This window comes from Callithrix jacchus, chromosome 19 (genome assembly GCF_049354715.1).
Source record: "Callithrix jacchus isolate 240 chromosome 19, calJac240_pri, whole genome shotgun sequence".
Classification (NCBI taxonomy): domain Eukaryota; kingdom Metazoa; phylum Chordata; class Mammalia; order Primates; family Cebidae; genus Callithrix; species Callithrix jacchus.
In genome coordinates this window covers 40,603,588-40,621,363 of record NC_133520.1, presented here as the reverse complement: position 1 = coordinate 40,621,363, position 17,776 = coordinate 40,603,588, and the positions used below count along the sequence as shown (strand labels likewise).

Sequence of the window (17,776 nt, the reverse complement as noted above, 5' to 3'; positions counted from 1 at the left end):
TTGGACTGAACTGACAACACAGTCACAAGGAGCTGCTTAGAACAAATGCCGTCCCTTTCCCCAGGACTGTAGCCTGCAGACCTGTGCGAGGCTTCAGCTTGATTTCTGTTCACCTTGGGCCCCCAAGGCAGACTGTGCATTTCCGTAAGCACCTCACTCACCTGCAGGAGTGGGGCCGGGTTGGTGGTGAGCACCAGAGGTGCTCAGTGTTCAGTTACTCAGAAAGCGGGTTAAAGGGCAGTGCTCCTGCTTCCTCCAGAGATGTCCTTCTGTTCTCTGAAATGGCAACTCCACGCTCATTTAATGGGATCCCAGATAACATGTTGCAAACCGGTCCTTGATCACTGTTGCCCCTTGGAACGCGTTTCCAGTGCTGGCCATTAAAAGCAGGCCATTTCACGGCGCTTTCATGATGACACTAATAACTGTGGATTTTTGTCTCCCGGAGTCCTGATGAGCTGGGCCGGGGAGTACATTATGGAGCTAACTTTTATGTGCATGGTTTATTGATCTGTGAGCTTCAAGGAAACCACACCAGCCTCTACGGTTTGGCAGCCCAGATTACCTTTTCATCTGTGTAATTGGGCCATGCGGGCACAGTTAATATTCAATTTATATTAATAGGAAGACTAAGAACATGATGTGCCGTCTCCATATTGAAGTAATGGGCATATCCACCCGGTCAGTATAAATAAATCCGTTTCCCCACGGCTTGGCGAGGATGGTGTTGCTGATCCACTGTGCATTTCACCCTCATTTATCCTGAGGAAGCTCAGTGCCACCATGTGTATTTATACTCGCAGAGTACACAAGGGTGCTGTCTTCATCCCTGCTGTTGCCCCTCTTTTCTTAACAGGTGAAAGTCATGCTTCGCGTCTGTTCTACCTTGGCTCGAGATACCTCAGAATCCAGCTCTTTCTTAAAGGTGGACCCACGGAAGAAGCAGATCACCTTGTATGATCCCCTGACTTGTGGAGGTCAAAATGCCTTCCCCAAGAGAGGCAACCAGGTTCCTCCAAAGATGTTTGCCTTCGATGCGGTTTTCCCACAAGATGCTTCTCAGGTAGGTATCGGCCTCCTTTCAGGCTCAGGCAATGTTGATTAAAAAAGCGTTCGCTCATTCACAAGGACCCCTGAGCTGGGAGGGTGTCTTCTGGAGCATTCTGATGGACCAGTTCCTCCAGGAGTCAGTCTGAGCTCCCTCGAATACTCCAGTGCTTTTGAATTACTGGTGTCAGACCCTGGGCAGGACCTGCGTGCAGGGATTTCAAAAAAATATGTCCTTGGGGAGAAGGAAGTATGAGCCAGTCAGTGGATCACACACAGAAGCAGGAAGGTGACGGACAGGAAGGGACAAGGACAGCTGTGTCAAGGTGCTGGTGACGGATCTAGGGGGAGCCTACTCCTGCCTGGGTTCCTGGGTGCGGGCGTTATACAAATGCTTCAGGGAGCTGGTTAGAATTAGGCACTATCCTAGGACCCTGTGTAAGCACACAGGGGTTGAGGGCAAATCTATAGTCCTGGTGAGGAACCGGAATATAAGGCAGGGAAACAGGGTGACGTGCGTCCTGTGGCCTGGCTCAGTGGAGTGAAGGGGAAGAAGAGTGGCTTGGGGATAGGTGTTACATTCGTTTACTTGCTGCATTACAAATCACCCTCAAATTCAGTGCTTAACACAAGAAGCATTTGTTATTGCTCATAGGGCAGCTCAGCTTCTGTTCCTAGCTCAGCTCATGTTTATGTCTATCATCAGCTGTGGGTTGGGTAGGCAGCTCTGTGGATCTTGGCTGGATTAATCCTATATTATACTGTAGGCACATGTCTTTGGGGCTGGCTGGCTTTACGCTGGTCTAGAATAGCCTTGACCAGGTCAGCTGGTCTCTCTTCCACATTGTCTCTCATCATCCAGCAGGCAAGCCTGGGCTAGTTCTTAAGGTGCTGTCCAGGACCCAGGCGTACAGGTCTATTGAGGCCTAAGCTCAGCTCTGACCCAATGCCACTTCTGCTGGATTCTACTGGCCCAGCTTCAAGACATGGGGAAGAGATTGCTCCTCATGACTGGACGAGCTCCAAGTCACATTGCAAGGGGGCTGTACCTAGACTGGGGTGGAGAATTGGGGCCATTTTTATTAATCTACTATGAGCATAACTGGGAGGCTACTTGGGGGCCCAGGGTACCAAGATGACTGGGCCATGGCAGCCAGCGAACTGTAGCCCCTACCAGACGCTGCAACTAAAGCTTCTAGTGGACATCTGTTCTCATTGGGATTCACTCTGGAGCTTTGGTGAAGATGGGCCTCTGAGTGGCACCAAACAGTACCTGTTCCTGCAGGGGATGGAGAGGGGACATGTGTGTAGAACTAACTGCAGAAATAAATAGCCCAGGTCACAGGTATACAGTGCCCTCTGTAGCCTGGACTTTGCGATTTTTTTTTATCAGTTTCTAGTGCATTTACATCAGAGTGTATAGTAACTAATAATCCACAGCAGAACCCAAGGACAGCAGCGCGAATGCTGCCATTTGCAGCCTCTGTTAATTTCCTCCAGGCTGCATCTGAGTGGAGGAGGTGGTGGCGTTCTCACCGGCTCCTATATTACACTACATAACACATGTTATAAGCACCATTCATTCAGAATTTTAGCATGTGGTTTCCCCAAAGAGTTTTACCCAAGAAGACAAAGTACTTTAGATAAGTTCTACGGTTTCTCTCTTTATCACATTTTTTTGTGTGGCATGCCACCCAATGGGCTCAGGAATTGAAACCTGACATTGGCTCTAATAAATGGTCTATAAATAATTTAATTAACAGTTAAAACTTTTCAGAAGCAAACCTCCGCAAGGTGTAAGGATTCCAAAGCAACCCCTAAGTTAAGCAGGGACTATTAGTGAGTTTTAGATTTATACCAGAGAAAGGAGGCGTCGTTATTGCTAGTCTTTGTTTACTTCACACTTGGCTCCAGAGCTCCCTATGCTCAGTGTTGGAGTTCCACTCGTTTCGGAATGCCTTCCTTTCATTCAAATTGCCAGTGCTATACTGAATTACATGTCTGTAGACATGGGCAGTTTTCAAGACATTTCACGGACATGAAAGCATTTGACCCTAGATTTCAGTGGGGTAGGAAGGGAGGCATTGCTGTTTTCACATAACACACAAGGAATCCGAGACTCAAAGATTAAGTCCCTTGTTCAAAGTCCCTTTCCCGAGCAGACGTCCTTCCTGAATTCCTCCTATTACGTCTCTGTATCCTGCTCCATATGGTATCATGTCATTGACCTCCCTCCATTTTATCCAGTATTTCCTAGCAATGTGGCCTCAGGCGAGGCACTCAACCTCTCTGGGCCTCAGTGTCCTCATCTGTCAAATGGGGACATGACCAGTGTGATCCGTCAAGTTGACACACATGAGGTGCTCACGGCAGAGCCAGGAACACAGCAAGTGCTCAATAAATGTGGCTAGCTTTTACTGTTATCACTGTGAATATTAGTAGCATGCTGCTGGCCGGGGCGAGCACCCCTGGAGCTCCCAAAGCCTGAAAGCGGGGAGTGTGTGCAGTGGGCCTCTGCTCTGAGCCCCGAGTTTCAGCCTGTGAAGCCACAGCCACAGCCGTGGTGACCAGGCAGTTACAAATTGTGCTTTCTCCTGGCCTCTAAGGAAATCAGCTAAGCAATGATCGGAACAGTCCTGGTTGCTAGCTGCCTTTGGCAGACATCCATATTACCCTTCAGTGGCCTCAGCAGTCACTGGCTGCCCCTGCTGGGACACACGTCTGCTGAGATGAGAACCCGGACTTGTGGGCAAGCAGAAGCTTCCTGCAGACCTGGCCCTGCCCATGGGGCTATGCTCGGGAAGGCTGCGTGCCTCTCCAGCTCCAAGGGGAGCAGTGAGGGGCCTCCAGGGGCCAGTGTCAGCTCTTAACACACACCAGATGGACTGCCCACTACCACCCTTCTCAGTGGAGAGCCGAGGGGGAACTCTCAGGGGATGCCCCCCTAACTCTGCACAGCAAGGCCTCCTCTCGCCCCAACCTCTGAACAGGTGACCCCGTGTGGTCCACACACACCCAGCATTCTCCCAGGTGCCTCAAGAATCAAACACCGCTTATTGTAGGTATAGCTCAAGGTGATTGCAGCCTCTAGCCTCCCATCTTGCTTTATCTCCAAAGAAGGCTTAGTTCATTGGGCAGCCTTCTGCCTGCTCTGCAGATGTCTCTTGCAAATTCCATCAAGATGCTACTACTTCTGTGTCAGGGTTAGCACGGGGCTCTCCCTGCCTAGGTCCTGGGGGTTTGAAAGATCCTGTGTTCCCCAGAGCAGCCCTGTTCTGCCACCCTCTTTGGCCCAGGAGGAGCCCCTTTGCCCCCACAGAGTGTCTGAGGCCCACCCTGGAACAAGGGACAGTTATTGGAAGTGTGGTTTTTCAGTTTAGGAGAGAAAACTGACTTCCAAATACTCGGGTTCATTGTGCTGCTGGAGCCTGCAGCTGAATGACAGCATTCATAGCCCAGGTGCCCACTGGGACGCACGCTGCCCCAAGGACCACAAAGCCCTGTTTTAGCACTGCCTGGCGGAGCTTCCACCAGCTCTGACTCCAGCCCCCAGACAGAAGTGAAGGCAGCAGGGCGCAGGAAGAATGCTGTCATCCTGTGGCTGTGACAAGTCTCAGGTGCTAACCAAAGAGAAGGACATTTCCTAGATTTCCAAGTTAGTCCACAAAACTGCAGAGCACTCTATTAATGGGTGTTCAGGGGAAATACAAAGTGTCCTCCAGGGTCTGGTCCCTGTCGATGATTTAATAATCAAATTGGAGAGCAGACACACACCCCAGGCTGAAGAGCACCTAACAGCTAAGGGGCATAGACTATGAGCTGTGAGCATGTCCAGCACAGATATTTTGGTTAAAGCATAAGGACATAGAATGTACTATGTGCCTGTAAGTATAGCATGTTTAACAGCTACACGGGATAGGGCTAAACAAAGAGTTATTAGCAAATTTATGTTTTAACAAGCAAGGAACTTTGAAGAGGAACTTTTCTACGTTCCACACTTATGAAATGGTGGGTCAGCTTTTCCCCCACTAGGAAGCCTGGCCTGTCCTATAAACTATGTGTATACGTGTGTTAGCAGAGAGTGAACGGAGAGGTTAAAGGTCTTGTCCGGGGGGCCAGATGGCAGATGAGGGAAGGGAACGAGGTCCATTCCAGCCTGTCCCTGCCTGGTCTACAGACGCAGCCGCTGAAATGTACCAAAGATTAGCAGGAGGGTGGTTTGCAGCTCACGTGCGTACTGCTCAGGCTTGCAAAGGGCGGAAGGTAGCCGAGGGTTCTGAGCATCTCCAGGACGTCACGGCAGAGGCCGACCCACCTGATACACAGTGACACGGGGCCCCAAAGCCCCGGGAAGGTGGGCTCACTTTCGTTGTTAGTGATGCCTCCACTGCGCGGTCCATTCACGGCTGGTGTCTCCTCTTGTGTCTGACAGGCTGAAGTGTGTGCGGGCACCGTGGCAGAAGTGATCCAGTCTGTGGTCAACGGGGCAGACGGCTGCGTGTTCTGTTTCGGCCACGCCAAGCTGGGTTCGTGAGAGTTTCACCTTCTGGTGCCGCTCGGCGGGCTCCCTGTCATCCCCTGCATTCTTCTGTGTCCCTCCCAGAGTCCTCTGGGGAAGGGAAGGGTTGTGTTTCTCTTAGGTGCTGAGCTAAATAACCAATAACAAGTTACATGACGAACACTATGTTGTTCATCGCAGGCGGACACCCATTCATGTAGGAAAGCTTTCAAGTCCAAGAGATGGACAGAGAAGCAGCAGGGTTGTTCCTACTGGGTCCAGGTCAGAAGCCCAGAAGGCAGGCGGGGAAACATTGACTTCCTGAGCAGCTGCTGTTGGGGAAGCAGATAGGGCCCCTTGCACCGCGCCTCCACGAGGATGTGGGTTGGTGGTTGGAGCCCTTGTAAAAGCCAGAGAGGGCCGGGCGCAGTGGCTCTTGCCTGTAATCTTAGCTCTTTGGGAGGCTGAGATGAGTGGATTGCCTGAGCTCAGGAGTTCGAGACCAGCCTGGGCAACACGGCAAAACCCTGCCTGTACTAAAATACAAAAAATTTGCCGGCGTGGTGGCACATGCCTGTAATCCCAGTTACTCGGGAGGCTGAGGCAGGAGAATAACTTGAACCAAGGAGGAGGAGGTTGCGGTGAGCCGAGATCGCGCCATTGCACTCCAGCCTGGGTGACGAGAGAGACTCCATCTCCAAAAAAAAACCAGAGGAGCAACCTGCAAGCAAAGCCAGGGCTGTGGTGGGTCGCCTCTGGGGGAAGCGTTGCCCGCTGTCAGGAACGCTCCAGCGCTGAAGCATCTGGGAAAGGAGGCAGCAGAGTCCCCCAGCAAGAGGTTCATAATCTGCCCCCTGCCACCACCAGTCCCTTCTTAATTCTGGCCTGTGGCCATCTGCTCTACACACTTGATATGCTTAGTGAATTGAGGAGCTCCAAAAAGTGTCCCTTGGCAGAGATTCCAACAGAGGCCTGGCAGAGCTCACGGAGGCCGGTTCTCAGCCAGGACAGAAAGCCATGGCCCCTCTCTGCACTTCCATCCTCCCTGCCCTTCGTCTGGATTCTAATGAAATTTGCTCATGCCGTAAAAATATACACTGCATTTAACTTGAAAAAGGATATAAAGGGTGAATATGTGGACTAATCTGTGGGTGACCATAAAGAGAACCATGATGGAAAAGCCCCCTCCCTCCTGCTGTGTAAACAGTGCGGAAACTGGATAGCATGCGATATTTGAGGTCCTCCTCAAGGTGCGCTGTGATTTAATTTTGTCTGGGCTCTTGCTTTGCGTTTTTTAAGAGATAGGCTCTCAGTTGCCTGGGCTGGAGGACAATGGCATGCTCACAGATTACTGTAACCTCCAATTCCTGGGCTCAAGCGATCCTCTCGCCTCAGCCTCTCAAGTGGCTGGGACCACAGGCATGCCCCACCACACCCAGCTAATTTTTAAACATTTGTTTATAGAGGCAGGGTCTCAGTATGTCACCCAGACTGGCCTGGAACTCCTGGCCTCAAGCAGTCCTCCCACCTTGGCCTCTCAATGTGCTGAGATTACAAGCATGAGCCACTGAGCCCAGCAGCCTTCTTCATTATGGCCATTTAATTAGTAATGCCAGAAAACGCCTTGTTGTCAGATGGTATTTCTCTCCTCTTTTCGTTCCTTTGCCCCACTTGCCCATGCCTTTCTTCTACATCCGTGGCATCTATTTTGAGCCTCTGTGGAATGATGCATGAACACTCAAACTGCTTTTCTTCCTCCCCTGGCTCTCCCAGGAAAATCCTATACCATGATTGGGAAGGACGATTCCATGCAGGACCTGGGCATCATCCCCTGTGCCATCTCTTGGCTCTTCAAGCTCATAAACGAACGGAAGGAAAAGACCGGCGCCCGTTTCTCGGTCCGGATCTCTGCCGTGGAAGTGCGGGGGAAGGAGGAGAACCTGCGGGACCTGCTGTCGGAGGTGGCCACGGGCAGCCTGCAGGACGGCCAGTCCCCGGGCGTGTACCTTTGTGAGGACCCCATCTGCGGCACGCAGGTGAGTGAAGCCTGGTAGCCTCTTCCCCACCTCAGAGGCTGGGCCAGCTCGACTGTGAATCACTCGGCCTGTAAACTGGGAGGCTTATGGGTGTTTACTTTAAAGTGGCCTGGAACTGTATAGCCTGCAGCTGCCGGGCCGTCTGCTTGGCCAGTCTAAATATTTGTACCTTGACTTTAATTGACAATGAGCAGGAACCACAATTGTTATAGCATTTCAGAGAGAAATTGAATTCACTTCCTCTATGCCCCTTTCAAAAGAAAAAAAAAAGGACAATCTTTCTTTTGTTTAACAACAAACCAAAATATTTACTGCTCTTCACCAATAGCTACAGCCATTACCGGGGCTGTTTATGACTCTATAAACTGTGTTTCTGGCACTGGTTTACAGCTGGATTAGCAGTGCTACAGGAAAAACTAATAACCACTTTCTAATTAGAACCATGATATAGTTGCTGGAGCTGTGGAAGCCAAGAGAAGTTCGCAGTTTGAGGATGCTGTGTCTTGTGAGGGTCTCTCCTTTGCTGTTTGACAATAGATGTAGGACTGACTCGGGAGCCACAGTTCATTTCCAGAATAATCAGTCCTTACTGTCTCTAGCAGTGGGCCTTAGTTTCCCGTTTTATCAGATGCCTCCTTTTTTAGAAGGTGTTCTGTTTGATAAGTACGTGCCTCGGCCGGGCGTAGTGGCTCACGCCTGTCATCCCAGCACTTTGGGAGCCCAAGGCGGGCAGATCACGAGGTTAGGAGTTTGAGACCAGCCTGGTCAACATAGTGAAACCCTGTCACTACTAAAAAAAAAAAAAATTAGCTGGTCATGGTGGCGAGCACCTGTAATCCCAGCTACTCGGGAGGCAGGAGAATCACTTGAAACCAGGAGGCGGAGGTTGCAGTGAGCCGTGATCATGTCATTGCACTCCAGCCTGGGTGACAGTGAGAGACTCTGTTTCAAAAAAAGAAAGAAAAGAAATATAAGTACCTGCCTCTTCCCAACAAGGACTGTTTGCAGAGATGAAGATACCTCCTGTGGCCTGTCATACTCCTCTGCTCAAACGTGACCATGCTCTTCCCCTGCTTAAAACCCCTCATCCTTCTGTCTTCCTCTGAGTCCTCTTTCGTCTGCATCAGTCACCAGAGGACTAGTTTAAACCCTGATTGCTGGACACTACCCCCACAGCTCCCAATTCCATAGGCTGGAGTAGAGCTCCAAAGTGTGCATGGATTTCTAACCAGTTCCCGTGAGATGCTGGTGGTGCTGGTCCGGGGCTCACATGTTCGAAAGCACTGCTTTGAGGCGTGAAATGTGCTGAGACGGCATCTACAGGGTGCCCGCGATGCCGTCCATCAGCATCTGTGCAGTGCCCGCGATGCCATCCACCAGCAGGGCCCGACCCAGCGTTCCTGCTCCGGGCATTTCCTAGGCATTGAAATCTGCTTTCACCTCTGTTGATTTTAGAGCTTCATTGATGAAGGTCCACTTAGGGCTGAAAGATCTGGTTACATGAAGACAAAGAAAAGAGGGAAAGATGATGCTGCCTTCAATTCTCGTTGAAAAATCTTCGAAATGCTTTGGTTTATGTTTCCATAGCGAGTCAAAATTGTGAACACAAAAGAATCTCTCTTTGAAGTTTGAGGGTTTTGATGGTCTCGGGTTCTAAATGTTAGCTCTTTTTTTTTTTTTTTTTTTTGGAGACGGAGTTTCGCTCTTGTTACCCAGGCTGGAGTGCAATGGCGCAATCTCAGCTCACCGCAACCTCCGCCCCCTGGGTTCAGGCAATTCTCCTGCCTCAGCCTCCTGAGTAGCTGGGATTACAGGCACACGCCACCATGCCCAGCTAATTTTTTGTAATTTTTAGTAGAGACGGGGTTTCACCATGTTGACCAGGATGGTCTCGATCTCTTGACCTCGTGATCCACCCGCCTCGGCCTCCCAAAGTGCTGGGATTACAGGCTTGAGCCACCGTGCCCGGCCAAATGTTAGCTCTTAAAGTGAGTTCAAAATTTTTGTATAGTTAGGGTAGAAAATTATCAGAATTTGTACCAACCTCGAGACATGTATTGCAAATTAGTTCTTTGAACAAATCAGAAACACGAGTTTCCTTTTCTCCCCAAAAAGAGGAGTGCTGGTTAAATTCTGTTAAGATGATTGTTGTGATTCAGGTTTAAAATAATTGCCAAGTGTTTTCATAAGATTTAGGCACACTGCTTTCTACGCTTTCTTTAATCGATTCATGAGGATGCCAGGAACATGGATATCGCCTATGTTTAGACATCTCCTACATTTAGATGAGACATTCAAGTGTCGTGGGTGTTCCAGGGTGCCGTTTACACTGGCTTATTTATAACTATGCTAGAAAATATGACCTAAAATTGGCTTTAACCAAGTAACTGAAAAACCGGGAGTCCATTGAAAGCTAACTGAGATTTTAACCTCTTTGGGGTACCACTGCTATCAGGTCTACAGTTTGCAGCAGACCTGGCTCCAAACAATCCAATCTTTGGAATCAAGATGCAGCCACACCCTCCTGTTTTCTTAGGTGAAGGGATAGCCACGGGTGTTGGCTTGTTGTCCATCTGCTCCCAGCTTTTCAACCCATATTTCCAGATTCTACTTAGGATGTCAAATGGGTAAAAATAGGTTTCATCCAATAAGTATGCTCAATATTAATTTTCAGAAATGAATTAATTAAGCTGAGAATTGCACACGAGTGCAGCACCTGGTTCCAGAAGCGTTTTCGAGCTTAGACAGGTGGAGTCTGAAAGCTTCATCTCTTGGCTTCTGTCTTCCAGCTGCAGAACCAGAGCGAGCTGCGGGCCCCCACCGCGGAGAAGGCCGCCTTCTTCCTGGACGCCGCCATTGCCTCCCGCAGGAGCCACCAGCAGGACTGTGACGAGGACGACCACCGTAACTCACACATGTTCTTCACACTGCACATCTACCAGTACCGGATGGAGAAGAGCGGGAAAGGCGGAAGTAAGTCGACCAGCACCCCTCTCCCCTCGTCCCTCCTTAGTGGCTCTGGCCCCAGCCAGGAACCCCTCAGGCAACCATGACCTTTGTGTGTGTCTGTGTGACAGGGTCTTGTTCTGTCACCCAGGCTTCAGTGCAGTGGCACAATCACAGCTCACTGCAGCCTCAAACTCCTGGGCTCAAGTGATCCTCCTGCCTCAGTTTCCCAAGTAGCTGGGACTACAGGCTCCTGCCACCACACCTTGCTATTTAATTTTTATTTTTGTAGAGATGGGACCTTACTATGCTGTCCAGGCTGGTCTAGAACTCCCTCCCCTGGGCTTGGGATGACAAGTGTGAGCCCCCACGCCCAGCCAGACTTTTCTTAATAGAGTACAGTATGCATTTCAGTGACTCATAATTCAAGGTAATTACAGTGTCTGGGCGGAAGTTTACTTTTGAACAATCCAGGGAAAGGAGTCCGCTTTGGTAAAGATGATTTACGAATGTGATTGCCATGAGCAGGTGAGGGGCTGAACTTACAAAAGGAAAGCAACTGCCTCGCAGTGTCTTTTTGTTCACAGACCTTAAAAATGCTCCTCCAGAAACACCAGCATCGATCCACCCAAGCCCCGGGCGGTGTGTTCTTATCATTAGCTTGAGTCCACTATAGGGGCCATGTTTTTTAAATAGCATGGAAATGAGACTTTTGAATAACCAGACCCTGGCTGCCTCCCTCAAATCGTGCCTGTCAGTCAAGGTTTGCTGTTAAAACCCAGGCATGGTGCGTGGTCTCTGAGTGAGCTGCACTGCCAGGAACCCAACCTGTGCCTCTCCAGACCCCACTGGCTGCGTTTGCAGAATCAGCAGGGCCGTGGGGCAGTTCTCCGTCCTCGGTGAAGTGGTGTCTACTCTATACCTGACAGAGTTGAGTACGATCAGCTGCATGTTTCCAGTGGGGATCCTGAACCAGGGGCAAAGTGGTCTGCTGATTTCACTGGGTTCCCAAGGCAAGTTGTGGGTAACGGCTGTCGGGCTGGCCAGGCAGTGGCTTCTGTGGTTCCTCCGTGCCCATCTCTGTAGGGCTTTCAATACACAGGCATCTGGCTGCGCCTTCTGCATGATTGTCTCAGAGACACTGGATGCCAGAAAAGCAATCAGAAAACTGAGTTAAGAGTCTAATCCTGGGCCAGGCACGATAGCTCATGCCTGTAATCCCAGCACTTTGGGAGGCTGAGGTGGACAGATCACAAGGTCAGGAGTTTGAGACTGGCCTGGCCAATATGGTGAAACTCCATCTCTACTAAAAATAGAAAAGTTCACTGTGTGTGGTTGCAGGTACCTGTAGTCCCAGCTGCTTGGGAGGCTGAGGCAGTAGAACTGTTTGAACCTAGAGGCAGAGGTTGCAGTGAGCCGAGATAGCACCACTGCACTGCAGCCTGGGTGACAGAGCTAGACTCCATCTCAAAAAAAAAAAAAAAAAGAGTCTAACCCTGGTCTGGACTGGAAATTGTAAAGCTAATTGACTAAAGCAGAGAGGTTGCAAAGCTGTTCTAGATAAAGCCTGGAATTAAAGCCTCCAACTGGGAACAGGCACAGTGGCTCACACCTATAATCCCAGCACTCTGGGGGGCTGAGGCAGGTGGATCACTTGAGGTCAGGAGTTTGAGACCTGCCTGGTCAACATGGTGAAACCTCATCTCTACTAAAATTAACTAAATGTGTTGATGCCCACCTCCCAGCTACTCAGGAGGCTGAGGCAGGAGAATCACTTGAACAGGGGGGGCGGAGGTTGCTGTGAGCCCAGATCATGCCACTGCACTCCAGCCTGGGTAACAGAGCAAGACTCTGTCTCAGAAAATAAAAAAAAGACATCCAGCTGGGACCTGTGGACAGGCTCCCCCCGATTCTTCCCTAAGCCTACTTGTGGCTCAAAGGACTTGGAAAACAGTATTCCTGGAGAGAGAGCTATGGGAGCAACTCAGCACCTCTCTTCCTACTCCTTAGTCATTGTTTAAATCCAGGTTTATTGCAGTATAATTTACGTTCAGTGAAACATCACTTTTATGTGTCTTTAGATGAGTTTTGGCCAATCCATATAGTCACGTAGCCACTGCCATCATCAACATAGAGAATGAGGCTAAATTTCCCTCTCGCCCTCTGTCCCTTCTCCCCACCTCTAGCCCCTGGCATCCACAGATCTGATCATTGTCCTGGTTTTGCGCTTATCCGGAATATCCTAGGAATGGGCTCCGGATGTGGCCTTTTGTGTCTGTGTGCTTTCACGTAGCGTGATGCATGTGAGATTTGCTCATGCTGCAGCTCACGTCTGATGTTCCCTGAGTTTTGACTGGGCCTGGAGGCTTGGCTCCTACCCTACCACCAGGACACAAGGAAAATATCCACAGCTGGGGCTGCAGTTCCACTAAGTGGGGTTGCTCTTTATGGCTGTGATCATCAGCTCTGAGCTGCCTACAGTGGCAGCTGTGGGGAACCCAGAGGTTCCGGTCCTCACATGCAGCAGGCTGGGTGCCCCAGGGAGGTGGCCCATTAGCAGGGGGCCAGATCTCTCTTGACAGCCCATGAGCAAAGTCTGACTGGAGAGGAGCAGAGTGAATAGGAATATAGTGAATGGGAATCTCTTGGGAGATTTATTCTCAGTAACAGGCTCGCACCATGTAGAGCGCTTCCGTTTAGAATAACGTTCTTTTTTTTTTTTTTTGAGATGGAGTTTCACTCTTGTTACCCAGGCTGAAGTGCAATGGCGCGATCTCGGCTCACCGCAACCTCCGCCTCCTGGGTTCAGGCAATTCTCCTGCCTCAGCCTCCCGAGTAGCTGGGATTACAGGCACGCGCCACCATGCACAACTAATTTTTTGTATTTTGAGTAGAGACAGGGTTTCACCATGTTGACTAGGATGGTCTCGATCTGTTGACCTCATGATCCACCTGCCTTGGCCTCCCAAAGTGCTGGGATTACAGGCTTGAGCCACCGCGACCGGCCAGAATAACGTTCTTAAAGAGGGAAACAGACGTTAGGACGGGGACGAGGATATCCAGACCTTTAAAATCTACTGCAGAATATAACCACACTTCTCTTGATGTCTGAAGCTGGCCTTGAACCCGCCCTCCCTGTTTCCTCCTGGGTAATGTCTTCGCCCTGTGAATGTGAGGGTCTGACGAATGTTTAGTTTCTTCTTTTAAACAGCTGCCAATTGTTATCATCATCATCACCATCATCACCAGGGCCTGAAGTACTTTCTTGTACTTGCTGCAAAGAGTGACTCATAAAACATCTAAATCTTGAGCCAAAAGACTCCCAAATGGCACGGATCAGAAAAACTCAGGAGATGGGATAATCTCTCCTCCTTCCAGGTTTCAAACCAAACTGAGAACTACTCTATTTTTGGTTTTTTACTTTTTTTCGGTTCTGCTTTCGATTTGGAATCTGAAAGTCGGGAGAAATCTTGAAAACAAGGAGACAGTTGATTAAATGACTTCAAATGTAGGAACCTGAAATTCAGCCAAACTCGGTGATCCACCAAATCAGTACCTAAGGAATCCTGCACACTTACTAAATATTCAACAGCCAGCTCTTCTTCCTGTTTTTAAATTGTGAAAGAGAATTGCTTTTAAATAATGCATTCAGGTTAAAGGAAAAGGCAAATACCATGAATGGCTTCCAGAACCTGTTGTAGGTCCTTCCTGAGGTTTCAGTAGATGTGGATGAAGAGCGGGAGGAGGGCAGGCTCCGGGGATCGGAGACTGGGGGACCTCTCTTTCCTCTTGAGGAGAAAGGATCCTGACCCCGTTGCACTCGTCCTCCCTGCCCAGGACTTGCTTGACTTCATGAATTTATAACTGTTTAAAATGTAATGAGGAGGTCTGAAGCATTGTTTAAAATGGAAATTTTGTTTACTTACATATAAGTAATAATCCCCGTGGACCTGGCAGCCAGAACTCAATTAGGGGAACGTTTATTAATTAGTTACCCTGCAGGGAAGCAGGAAGTGGAGCTGGCTGCTGTTAACCAGTCATTAGAAGAGATCTCTGCTACAAGAACTAAATAGGCTGAGTCTTTATACACACAAATGCATTTCACATTTATAATTTTACACACAAATGCATTTTACACATTTAAGTAGACAGACAAAAATAAATGTTTGAAACATTTCCAGTCCAAATAGAAAAGTGTTTGTTGATATATCCCTGCTTTGCAGATAGCACTAGGTTAAGTGTAAAATATCTCCCTGTCTGGCCTGGCACTGTGGCTCATGCCTATAATCCCAGCGTTTTGGGAGGCCGAGGCAGGTGGATCACGAGGTCAGGAGTTCGAGACCAGCCTGGCCAACTTGTTGAAATCCCATCTCTATTAAAGATACAAAACATTAGCCGGACATGGTGGCAGATGCCTATAATCCCAACTACTCGGGAGGCTGAGGCAGGAGAATCGCTTGAATCCGGGAGGCAGAGGTTACAGTGAGCCGAGATCGCGCCATTGCACTCCAGCCTGGGCGACAGGGTGAGACTCTGAAAAATATATATATATTTCCTGTTTAAAACATTATTGGAGTAATAGTGGGACTGATCCTTCCACGTCACAGAGGCCTTCCTCTGCTTTGCTAAGCTCTGTCTGTAATGTCTTGAGAGCCTCCTTGGGAATTCCAGCACTAGGAAAGAGACCCGGAAGTTCTAATGATCAGAGAGCTGCTTCTCGTAATGATGGGTGCACCAGGCATCTCAGACAAGGTGGTGCTTGGGACCAGAATTGTTTCCAATTTCCTATTGTTTTTGGAATATCTGCATATGCATAATGATATCTTGGGACTGAGATCGAAACCTAAATACAGAATTCACGTATGTTTCATGTATGCCTTATAAACGTAGTCTGAAGGTAATTTTATACAATCTTTCATGATTTTGTGCATGAAGTCAAGTTTTTACCGCATTTTGACTACAGCCCATCATGAGGTCAAGTATGGAATTTCCCCCTGTGGGATCATGTTGGCCTTTAAAAAGTTTGGGATTTGGGATTTCAGAGTTTAGGGTTGGGGATGCTCAGTGTGTGCATGAATGACCACGGAGCTCTTACGTGTCCTGTTGGTAAAGATGGCTTTTAAAACCATCACATTTTTTTTTTTTTTTTGAAACTGAGTCTTACCCTTGTCACCCAGGCTGGAGTGCAGTGGCACGATCTCGGCTCACTGCAACCTCTGCCTCCTGGGCTCAAGTTATTCTCCTGTCTCAGCCTCCCAAGTAGCTGGGACTACAGCTGTATGCCACCACACCTGGCTACTTTCTTGTATTTTTAGTTGAGACGGGGTTTTACTAAGTTGCCCAGAATGGTCTCGATCTCTTGACCTTGTAATTTGCCCACCTCAGCCTCCCAAAGTGCTGGGATTATAGGCGTGAGTCACCATGCCGGGCCCAAAACATCACTTTTATGAGTAATCTAAGCTTGCAAGCAACTGTTGCTCAAGGCCCAGACCGACACTGGTCTCTAATCTGTTCATTCACTGTATTGCCTCCGGGGAAGATTCGAGGGCTTTGTAGGCTGGGCTGCTCCGTGTGCACATGAGCGCTACACTCGTCTGTTTACACATGGGATCAGACTCTTTACTCTGTTTTGTTGTTTGGGTTTGTTTTTAATACCGAGTGTCGCTTGCTCTGTTGCCCAGGCTGGAATGCAGCGGTGTAATCTCAGCTCACTGTCACCTCCCCTTCTGAGTTCCAGCGATTTGCCTCCTCAGCCTCGTTAGTTGCTGGGATTACAGGCGTCCACCACCACGCCTGGCTAATTTTTGTGTTTTTAGTAGAGATGGGGTTTTACCATGTGGACCAGACTGGTCTTGAACTCTTGACCTCAAGTGAACCCCTCTCAGCCTCCCAGAATGCTGGGATCACAGGCGTGAGCCACCACACTTGGCCTCATCTGTTGTCTTTAGCCAATGCAAATGTTTTCTTTACATGTCATGGAATGACTTAATCAGCTGATGCTGTAGGGAGGGCTGCGTTGTGGATATGACTCTGGAGAGCCATTCTGTGGGTGGCAGACATAGGAAAAGAGGCCTAGGAAAGAACCTTGCTTCTACTGGAGGCAGAGCCCTTCCCCTGCTGTCCCCAGCAGCAAACAGCAGGGATGTATGTCCACACTGCAGAGTTCACATCTCCCGCCGGGTCCATGAGGAAGTGGCAGTTTCATATTCTAGGTTTTTGTCATCTGTATGTATATATGTATTTATTTTGATAATTTTATAATTTATTTAATTATTTTATTTGTTTTGAGACAGAGTCTTGCTCTGTTGCCAGGCTGGAGTACAGTGGCGCGATCTCAGCTCACTGCAGCCTCCGCCTCCCACGTTCAGGCAATTCTCCTGCCTCAGCCTCCCAAGTAGCCAGGACTACAGGTGCTCACCACCACGCCCAGCTAATTTTTTTTGTATTTTTAGTAGAGAGGGGGTTTTACCATGTTGGCCAGGATGGTCTTGATGTATTGACTTTGTGATCCGCCTGCCTTGGCCTCCCAAAGTGCTGGGATTGCAGGCCTGAGCCACCGCACCCAGCGTATATGTTTTTGAATATATAGGCCAGGACACTGTTCTGAAGAGTGCAGCCTGGAATTCCCACCCCGCATCCATTTCTAATCTTCTCAAGCCTCCCGCCCACTCTCAGCAGGTAACTGGCATCCTATTCAATGAGAAGTCAGAGCTGATCGGGTACATTCCTCAATGCTCCTTTCGGCTTCACAATCTCCTGGTCCCCGTGCCTCAGTTTCCCTCTGCTCCTTCCCGCAGGCCTGCTGCTCCCTTCTCCTGGCACTTTTCCTCCTGCCCCTTCTGCCTCTTCTGGGTCCTCACCAGCTGGAACCCCGTCAGCGGCCTCTCCATGCTTACATTTTCAGTCTCTTCGCCCACTAAAGTCAGAGCTGCAGACAGAAGGGAAGGAGGCAGGGAGGGAGGGAAAAGGAAGGACAACAGCAACACCTGGTCTCTACCACGCTCCTCTCCAGTTGCCTCCTCCACGAAGACCTCCAGATTCCCCCTCTTTGTAATGTCTTTCTTCTTTGAAGCTCAGCAGTTTGTGGGTTGTTACACTTTTCCCTACTCTGCCTTATTTTTTGGCTGTTTGTGAGCTTGTCCAAGCCCTGTTAGACTGTAGGTTCCTTGAGGACAGAGAGCCCGGTCACTCATCCTGGGTTCCCCTCGTGCTGGTGCTCTGTCCGCTGCGTCAGCACTCAGGCCTCCTT

General features: G+C 49.4%; 1 protein-coding gene across 11 annotated transcripts in view; it reads left to right on the top strand.

Annotated features, from left to right (window-relative positions):
• Positions 1 to 17,776, top strand: part of KIF26B (kinesin family member 26B) — a 636,506-nt gene that overhangs the window by 522,623 nt on the left and 96,107 nt on the right. For all 11 annotated transcript variants that reach the window (XM_035280614.3, XM_035280618.3, XM_002760848.7 and 8 more), the window contains 4 exons: positions 857 to 1,063; positions 5,480 to 5,573; positions 7,319 to 7,581; positions 10,371 to 10,554. In XM_035280614.3, coding sequence (XP_035136505.3) covers positions 857 to 1,063; positions 5,480 to 5,573; positions 7,319 to 7,581; positions 10,371 to 10,554 — 748 coding nt within the window. The remainder of the gene's footprint in view (positions 1 to 856; positions 1,064 to 5,479; positions 5,574 to 7,318; positions 7,582 to 10,370; positions 10,555 to 17,776) is intronic.